The 7,781-nt window shown below is 64.8% G+C and overlaps 2 protein-coding genes across 5 annotated transcripts in view; one reads left to right on the forward strand and one right to left on the reverse strand.

Annotated features, from left to right (window-relative positions):
* Positions 1-3,014, forward strand: part of CAMK1 (calcium/calmodulin-dependent protein kinase I) — a 7,515-nt gene extending 4,501 nt beyond the window's left edge. The window contains exons 6-11 of the mRNA XM_004692387.2: positions 253-328; positions 901-1,013; positions 1,445-1,523; positions 1,615-1,702; positions 2,530-2,647; positions 2,742-3,014. Coding sequence (XP_004692444.1) covers positions 253-328; positions 901-1,013; positions 1,445-1,523; positions 1,615-1,702; positions 2,530-2,647; positions 2,742-2,824 — 557 coding nt within the window. The 3' untranslated portion in view covers positions 2,825-3,014. The remainder of the gene's footprint in view (positions 1-252; positions 329-900; positions 1,014-1,444; positions 1,524-1,614; positions 1,703-2,529; positions 2,648-2,741) is intronic.
* The window catches only part of LOC101619714 (actin-related protein 2/3 complex subunit 4), a 38,632-nt gene extending 31,061 nt beyond the window's left edge, over positions 1-7,571 (reverse strand). Inside the window, exons 1-6 of one of the 4 annotated variants that reach the window (XM_012732115.1) lie at positions 7,422-7,476; positions 6,070-6,411; positions 4,428-4,609; positions 3,545-3,695; positions 3,363-3,412; positions 3,028-3,218 (exon numbers count right to left, since the gene is read on the reverse strand). In XM_012732115.1, the coding sequence (XP_012587569.1) occupies positions 3,129-3,218; positions 3,363-3,412; positions 3,545-3,695; positions 4,428-4,609; positions 6,070-6,163 (567 nt within the window). In that variant the 5' untranslated portion in view covers positions 6,164-6,411; positions 7,422-7,476 and the 3' untranslated portion in view covers positions 3,028-3,128. Of the gene's footprint in view, positions 1-2,956; positions 3,219-3,362; positions 3,413-3,544; positions 3,696-4,427; positions 4,610-6,069; positions 6,412-7,421 lie in introns of those variants that run through there. The other 3 variants (XM_012732114.1, XM_012732113.1, XM_004692384.2) reach the window with 3 other exon arrangements.
* Between the last annotated feature and the right edge of the window lie 210 nt (positions 7,572-7,781).

Raw genomic sequence — 7,781 nt, forward strand, 5'->3', positions numbered from 1 at the left:
GACCTCTGGCGCATGAATGAGAGCCTGGAGTAACCACAGGGCAACTCCCAGGAGCCCTGAGCTCAGAGCCAAGTGGACTCAGCAACGCCGTCCTCGCCCCGGCCCCGGCCCCGCCCGAGCAGCGAGGCCCAGCTGGGCGGGGGCGGCCAGCAGGCGGGCGGGGGACCCCGGGATACGTGGGTGCGGAGGGCCTGGGCGGGGGCGGCCAGGGGCTGCCGAGTGTGTCACCATCACGTCCCTTCTCCTCCGTAGCCCCCGAGGTCCTGGCACAGAAGCCCTACAGCAAGGCCGTGGACTGCTGGTCCATCGGGGTCATCGCCTACATCCTGTGAGTGCAGCCCTGGCTCTGCTCCCTGCCGCCCTAACCCCCCCTCGAGCCTCCTCTCCCTCCCGCCTCCCCTCTGCTTCCTTCCCACGCTTGCAGCTCCTTGTAGCTCCCGTGCAATACTACTGCCTTCAGCAGACTGTGTTTCTGGCACTGTGCCCAGCACGGGGTTGCACAGAGAACCAGGCGGGGCCTGCCCTCGGGGAGGCGACGGGGCAGGGCACGGGGAAGCGCACCCGCAGAGCAATGTCAGGTGGCACAGAGGTGCCAGAGAAAAGCCAGGCTGCCGGGAGGTCGGGACGCTGCCATTTGAGGCGTGCTCACCTCGCTGAGGGCACACGTAGTGGCATCCTGAGTAAGGCGAGGAAGCCGGGCGCTTGGGTGGGGGGGGCCGTGGTCAGCAGAGGGAGTGGACCGCACAGGCCCCGAGCGGGAGGAGGCACGGGGAGAGGACCGGCGCCCGCGAGCTGGGCAGGGCGGGCGGGCAGCCCCTCGCAAGGGGGCTCCTTGCCGTGGTCCTGACTGGCATGAGCGGCGGGTGTGCAGACAGCGGCCTGAGGGTGTCTCCCCTGCAGGCTCTGCGGTTACCCCCCCTTCTATGACGAGAATGACGCCAGGCTGTTTGAGCAGATCCTGAAGGCCGAGTACGAGTTTGACTCTCCCTACTGGGACGACATCTCCGACTCCGGTACTGGGCTCTACCTCCTCTCCGGGCCGCAGCAGCTGCTGTGGCGTCTCCCTGCCTCGCGGTGCCACAGACGAGGGAGCCCAGCCACCGCCCCCCAGGGGCGCCGCAAGCAGTCTGGCGGCATTCACCCACCCAGTGTCCCATGTGAACATGCCTCCTCCTTGCTGACTTCCTGGAGCCTAAACCACGTTTCATGCCTCTTTCTGTGCCGACTGGGGGCAAACCAGTGGTGCCACGACCAGTCAGTTACAGGCCAGAGCAGAATCTTCCCCACGAGCAAGTTCTCGAGGGAGAGCGGAGACAGCTGTAGGCTGGGGTGATGGGGGCTGAGACAGCAAGGGTGGGCAGGCCAGACCTGCAGGGGTGGGTTCCATCTTGGGGGGTCCCCAGGACGGCCATGCTGTTTCTGACCTCGCTCCTGTCTTGTTAAGCCAAAGACTTCATCCGGCACTTAATGGAGAAGGACCCGGAGAAGAGGTTCACCTGTGAGCAGGCCCTGCAGCACCCATGGTGAGAGCCCCGCGAGCTGCAGGCTGGGGGGGGGTCTGGGGTCCTCCGACCCACCTCTGCCTTCACAGCCCTCTGCACACCCTCACCCCAGGATCGCAGGGGACACTGCCCTGGACAAGAATATCCACCAGTCGGTGAGCGAGCAGATCAAGAAGAACTTTGCCAAGAGCAAGTGGAAGGTGAGCCCTTGTCCCCAGTCCCGGCTCCCAGACTCCCAGGACACCCCCCCGCCCCCGAAATCCAGGCCTCAGTTTACATGGCAGACAGCTCCCAGTCAGCACAGTTTGCATGGGGGTGCTGGCCAAAGGCCCTCATCTGGTCATTTGCCCAAGGCCCCAGAGAGACCACTGTACTCCCGATAGGGCTCCTGACCGCTCCCTCCAGGCAGGCCAGCACTGGAAGACCACAGGCAGACTGGACAGCAGAGTAGGGATTAGCAGGCCGCAGGACAGAGCGAGGCAGAGGAGACGGCGACAGAGGCCCTGGACAGAGCAGCCGCGGCAGAGCGGCGGCCCTGCAGGACGCGGGCGCAGAGGGCGCGGGCCGAGCCGCCAGGGCCGGCCAGGGCCTGGGCCGGGCCCAGGGAGCAGTGTCTCCCTGGAAGGGAGCTCCCAGGTGGAAACTGGCCTTGGGGGGTGGTTCGCGAGGGACATGGGCAGCCGGAGGGTGCAGGTGTTGCCGACCACACGCTGGCCGCTTCTCACTTCTGTGCCCGAGTTTCCTCCTCCGGCAAGGAGGACCCTCACGGCATCCACATCAGAGCGTTTGGGGAAACGATGAAAACACAGGGGAACAAATTCTTTTCGAATTCATGAACCGAAGTCAAGACATTTAGAACGTCAGCGAGTTCCTACAGAAAGGGCTTGGGACAGAGCCGACGCGTGGCGGCCAGCTCCGTGCGTGTGCCACCGAGCCTCGAGGTCTGGGCGTTCAGGGCTACTCAGAAGCAGCTTAGTGAACACAAGAGAACCACTGCCAACCCCCCCGCGGCCCGCTCTCCCCGCAGCAAGCCTTCAATGCCACGGCGGTGGTGCGGCACATGAGGAGGCTGCAGCTGGGCACCAGCCAGGAGGGGCAGGGGCAGACGGCCAGCCACGGGGAGCTGCTGGCACCGGCCGCCGGGGGTGAGGACCAGCGCTCCGGAGGGCGGCGGGGGCCGGGGGCGCCCAGGCGGGGCGCAGGCCGGCCCCTGTGCTGACTCGGCTGTCCTCCCGCCAGGGCCAGGGGCCGGCTGCTGCTGCCGAGACTGCTGTGTGGAGCCGGGACCGGAGCTGCCCCCCGCCCCGCCCCCCCAGCACTAGGGCCCTGAGTCAGGGCCCAGGCCCCTCGCGTCGGGAGAGTTGGGGGCTGCCTGTTGCCCTTCTCTTCTTGAGCTGGGGGGTTCCCCTGCCCACCCCGACCCCACCCTTTCCCGACCACTCCATGCATTTTCCATACAAATGTTTCTATTTTATTGTTCCTTCTTGTAATAAAGGGAAGAGGATAAACCCACAAGCAGCTGTCTCTGGGATAAGCCCGCCCCAGACTTCGAGCCCGCCCGAGGCAGCGCGGGAGGCCCCCCACCGTGGGGGCACGGCTCTGAGGAAGGCCTTGCCAGGGCCCGCCCTAGCCCTCCGGCCCTTGGGCTCGCCTCCTGCGCTTGGCCGGCGGCTCCTCGGCCCGGCGGGGCTGGCGCAGGTCCGCACTGAACAGCACCTGGCAGCGGGGTGGGGGCCGTCAGAGGGGGACGCAGGGGTCTGGGCTGTGGCCCGCGCTGGGGTGGGCGCACCGCGCGAAGAGCCGCTCAGGCCTGGGGAGGCCCTCGTCAGGCAGGGCTGGAGGGGGACCTGGGACACTCACCGCTTGGGCCCAGCCAGCGTAAGGGCCCCACAGGCTCCGGAAAAAGTTTCCTAAACCAAGATGACGAGGTGAATCTGATTAGCCCGCTGCTCCCCTTCCAAGGGGGCAAAGTCCCCCTGGGGGATGCGGAGGCCGAGCGTCGCCCGCCTCGCCCCGCCAGCCCGTGCATCCTGTCCCCATACCTAGCTCCTTGTTGGCCGGGGGGCTCGGGCCCTTGGCCTGGCTGGCGCTGGGGTGCCAGCTGTAGTCGCGCTGGGCGATCTGCCACACGTGGACATCCACGGGCACGGCCTCAGGCTTGTCTAGGGCCAGCAGGCAGATGCAGTCGGCCACCTTTGACAGAGAATGCGCCGGCTGGGGGCGACGGCAGGACCCAGCTGGCATCCCGCCTCGAGCCCCAGCGCCAGCCTCCCTCCCCTAGAGGCCCGGCCATGCCGCCTCTGCCGCCTCTCCGCAACACACGTCTGTCAGTCGAGCACAAAAAGCCGGGGACAGAGTGCCCTGAGGGAGCGTGGACGCGGCAGCTGCTCATCAGGACCCGGGAAGAAGCCGTCACCAGGCCTGTTCTGCAGATGGGCAGTTAGGCCGTGGAAGGCCAGGTACCTTGGCCAAGGGGCCAGGTAGGGAGGACGACCAGGAGCTAACATCAGACTGGCGTCAGGGCGAAACAAAACCTCCCTTTGAGATGCTACAGAGGCGCAGACGGACGCCAAGTTCCCAGTCACTGTGATGTCAGCGCTCCCTGCGGATGTTACATGAAACACTGGGCGAGGGCGAGGGAGTCAGGCAGGCCAAGGGCACCCACATCTGCCCGTGTGTCGCCCCAGTTTATCTGCTGTGGCGTCCTGAGACCCCTCCCGGAAACCTCTGCACACCTGCAGCCCTGCGTGTGCCGAGCGTACAGGTGCCCGGCCACGTGGCCTTGGCACCGCTCTGGGCTGTGCACTTCAACGAAGCATCGCTTGCTTCCGGCTCCTTGCTGCTCTGCCTGAGGACAAACCTGCACCCAGCTCTCAGGCCCACTGAGACCACAAAATGGGTGCTTCCACCTGCCTGGGGTCTCACCTTGGCGCCCACCCCGGGCAGGGTGCAGAGGGCTCGGTGGGCCTCCTCGTAGGGAGCCTGGCTCAGCCGCTGCAGCCAGGCCAGCCCGCCCCGTTCTTCCAGGATGGTCCGGGCGCTGGCACTCACGTAGCGGGCACGGTAGCCCAGGCCCATCTTCCTGAGCTGAGCCTCTGCCTCTGGCCCTGTGGGGGTTGGGCGGGGGGCGGCGGCCCCAATCCCTCAGCTCCTGTCCGCAGGCCAATGTGCGGGCTCTCTGCCCCACACGTGTGCGGTCCCTCAGGGCCCCCTGCCGCCCCAAGCACTTGTGTGCGAAGAAAGGCAGCGTCCTGGGGCAGGTTCTGAGGGACGTGCTCCCCTGGAGGCACCCAGTCGAGTGCCTTAATCTTTCCAAGGGTAACTCACACCGTGATCTAAAATACTCATCACAGTAAAGGCAAGGACTCCGGCCCTCCCTGGTGGCGCCAGGGGTTCCAGGGCAGCACTATGAGGCTGCAGCCACTGCGGCTCAGGCTCGACCCCAGGCCAGGCGGCAACCCCAGGGCGCGGCAGCCCTCTCCTGACCCGCCCGCTGCTCCCCTCAGCAGTGGACTTCATCGACCTGCCTGTTCTGCTCCCTACTCGTCTCTGGAGAGTCCCCTCACTGCCCCTGCACCTCTGGCCTGGACCCCTGTTCTGTGTGCACAAATAAATCTTTTTGAAAATGAATAAAAAAAGCAACGACTCTGACTACCCAGTGCCGGGCATCACTCGCTGGCAAAGGGCTGTAGGCCATTACCACCTGCTGTCAAGGACCCTGGCTCCAGCGCTGCTGTCTCCCCCTTCAGAGGTGGGAACACGAGGGCTAAGAAGCTCACTGGCTCGGGAAGGGACACGGGGTGCTGGGACCGGCACCCAGGTCCAGGACGCAGCGCTCCAGCCCTTCACCCACATGACGCTGCCTCGCAACTGCTGCTCACCTCGCCACCCTCCCACGTGGGAAGCGCCACTGCACTCTGCAAGCTAGGAGATGCCTGGGGAGGGGAATGGGCTTTTTAAGGTCTTCTGGCCGCTAAGCTAGGAGTTAAGACCTAAGACTCATTCCTACACCCCCAAGGCCTTCTCTTTTCTCCGAGAGGGCCGTCTGAGCACTTCTGCAGACTTGGTTCTCACGCTTGCCAGCGGATAAGCCTGCCTCAGTGCTGCCGTGAAGAATGTGCGTGTTCCTGAATGCAACCCTGTTGGGGGTCTCTGGCGGGAGGGCCCTGTCTGGACCGCCACGGAACTTTCTACATAAGCCCCTCAGAAAAACCCTGTGCGGGTGCCACACATGCATACCTTTACCAGCCCGCCGGAACTCCAACAGTTAGATGCCATTATTGTGCCATTCTACAGATGAGTCAACTGAGGCCGAGGGGCCAAGTAATGTGCTCAAGGTCTTACAGCTGCAAGGCGCAGAGTCGGCGGTCAGGCAAGGCCCTCTCCAGAAGGCGCGCCCTCAACCCCCTACACTGTATGCCGAGGTTTTCCGGGAAGGCACTGAACCCACAGGGCAAAGCCCACAGCCTGGTGAAATGCCTACGTCATATGAATGGGCAGGGAGGGTCGTCCGGGTGGGCCACGCCAGGAAGGGTGGTTTCAGGGGAGGCCCTGAGTTAGGACTCACCCGCCAGGGCCTGCAGGCTGGGGAAGGCGTGGTAGGCGACACCATCGAGCTGGAGGAGCCGAGGTCCGAAAGCCTGGCAGAGCCGCTCAACCATGCCAGTGATGCGGGCAATGTTGTTGTTGGAGGAGCAGATGAAGGAGAAAAGGCACTCGAGGGGGTCCAGCCGCAGGAGGCGCACACCTGGCGTGGCAGGCCAGCAGCCACAGATCCCGGGGGGCCAGGGCACCGAAGCGCAGGGGTGTCAGAAAAAATAACACAGGAGCAGTGTGAAGAAGAAGAGCACTGACCAAGACCCACTCGCCGATGCATCGCCGTGTCCAGGGCCTGCGTCCTCCGCGGTCACTGCCGCGCCAAGATAAAGGCGGAAGGGCAGGTTACGTGAGGACAAGCCAAAGTGAAGGTCGGACCTCAGGGCAGATCTGCAAGGTCAGCTGCTAGCCTGCTGCTGCAGGGCCAGAGCCCGAGCCTAAAGCAGCCGCTGCCAAGCAGGGAGAGGCAGCCCCGAAGGGAAAAGGATAAAGCTGATGCTGACGGGGACAGGCCTGCAGGAAACGGGGAGGCTGACCGGGCCAGGCCCAAAGGCTGCGGCGCTGCCGACACCAGGGCAGACACCAGGGCAGTGTGGCGTTCTTTGCTTTTAATTTATGCACAGCGCTGGGCGCAGCCAGAGTGGCGGGGGTGGGAGGCTTCACCAGAGGCAGGCGGGGAGCAGGACAGGGAGAGTGAGAAGTCCACTGCTGAGGGGAGCGGAGGGTCAGGAGAGGCCTGCGGTGTGCAGGTCGCTCCCTGGCTGGGGATGGAGCTCCTGCCCAAGCCGCTATGGCAGCTTCCTAGTGCCCCGCTTCACCCCGCTGTGCCGCCTGGGAGGCCCGTGTGTGCATTTTTGGTACGTGTACTTCTGGCGCTGGTACATTTGAAATACTATTTTTTATCCACTTGAGTAAAAATGCAAAAAAAAAAAAAAAAGGAAGGAAGCCAGTAAGAGCCTGCCTGCAACTGGCGCCTGGTGATGCCGCGCGAGGCCTGGGGGGTCACATAGGGAGCCCACTGCAAGCGCTCTGAGGGTGGGGCCCGTTTCTGTTCCCCGCTGTGCGGTCACAGGGCAGATGTCTGCCAACACGTACAGAACCTGGGCGTCTCGGCCGAGGCTCACAGCAGGGCCTGGCTCTGCAGGGAGCGCCCTTGCTAGCCCACCGCTGGATGGGCAGACAACACAGCTCCCGCCAGGCTCCAGCCCAAGCGCTTCACCTGCGTGAGATCTTTACTCCTCACAAAATCCCACCGGTACCCGCACGTCACAGATGGCAAAACTGGCAACCATCCAAGTGCCAAGGACCCCAGCCTCTACTCACCTGGAAATTTCTCAGCCACCTCTTGAAAGTGGGGGTCCACGGAACCCCAGTGGCGATACAGCTGGGCCAGGCTGACATCCAGCTGGAAGTAGCGGCGCACGGCGTCCAGCTCTTCGGGCGTGGGCGCGCCGCCCGGGGCCTGCTGCCCTCGGTACACCGTGCAGTGCAGCCGCTCGTCGGTCTGGGTCAGCGTCCACACCTGGCCGGCCAGCACGCCGCTCCAGTGCGCCGGGCTCTGCTCCCTCCACCTGCGAGCCCGCAGCCAGCCGCGGCGCTCAGTTTCCCTTCCCGCACCTCTTGGACCCTCCCAGCCTCCCACCGCCCCACGAACAAAACTAATTCACGAGCTGCTTGGTTATC

This window comes from Condylura cristata, unplaced genomic scaffold (genome assembly GCF_000260355.1).
Source record: "Condylura cristata isolate star-nosed mole 26May11 unplaced genomic scaffold, ConCri1.0 scaffold00033, whole genome shotgun sequence".
Taxonomy (NCBI): Eukaryota; Metazoa; Chordata; class Mammalia; order Eulipotyphla; family Talpidae; genus Condylura; species Condylura cristata.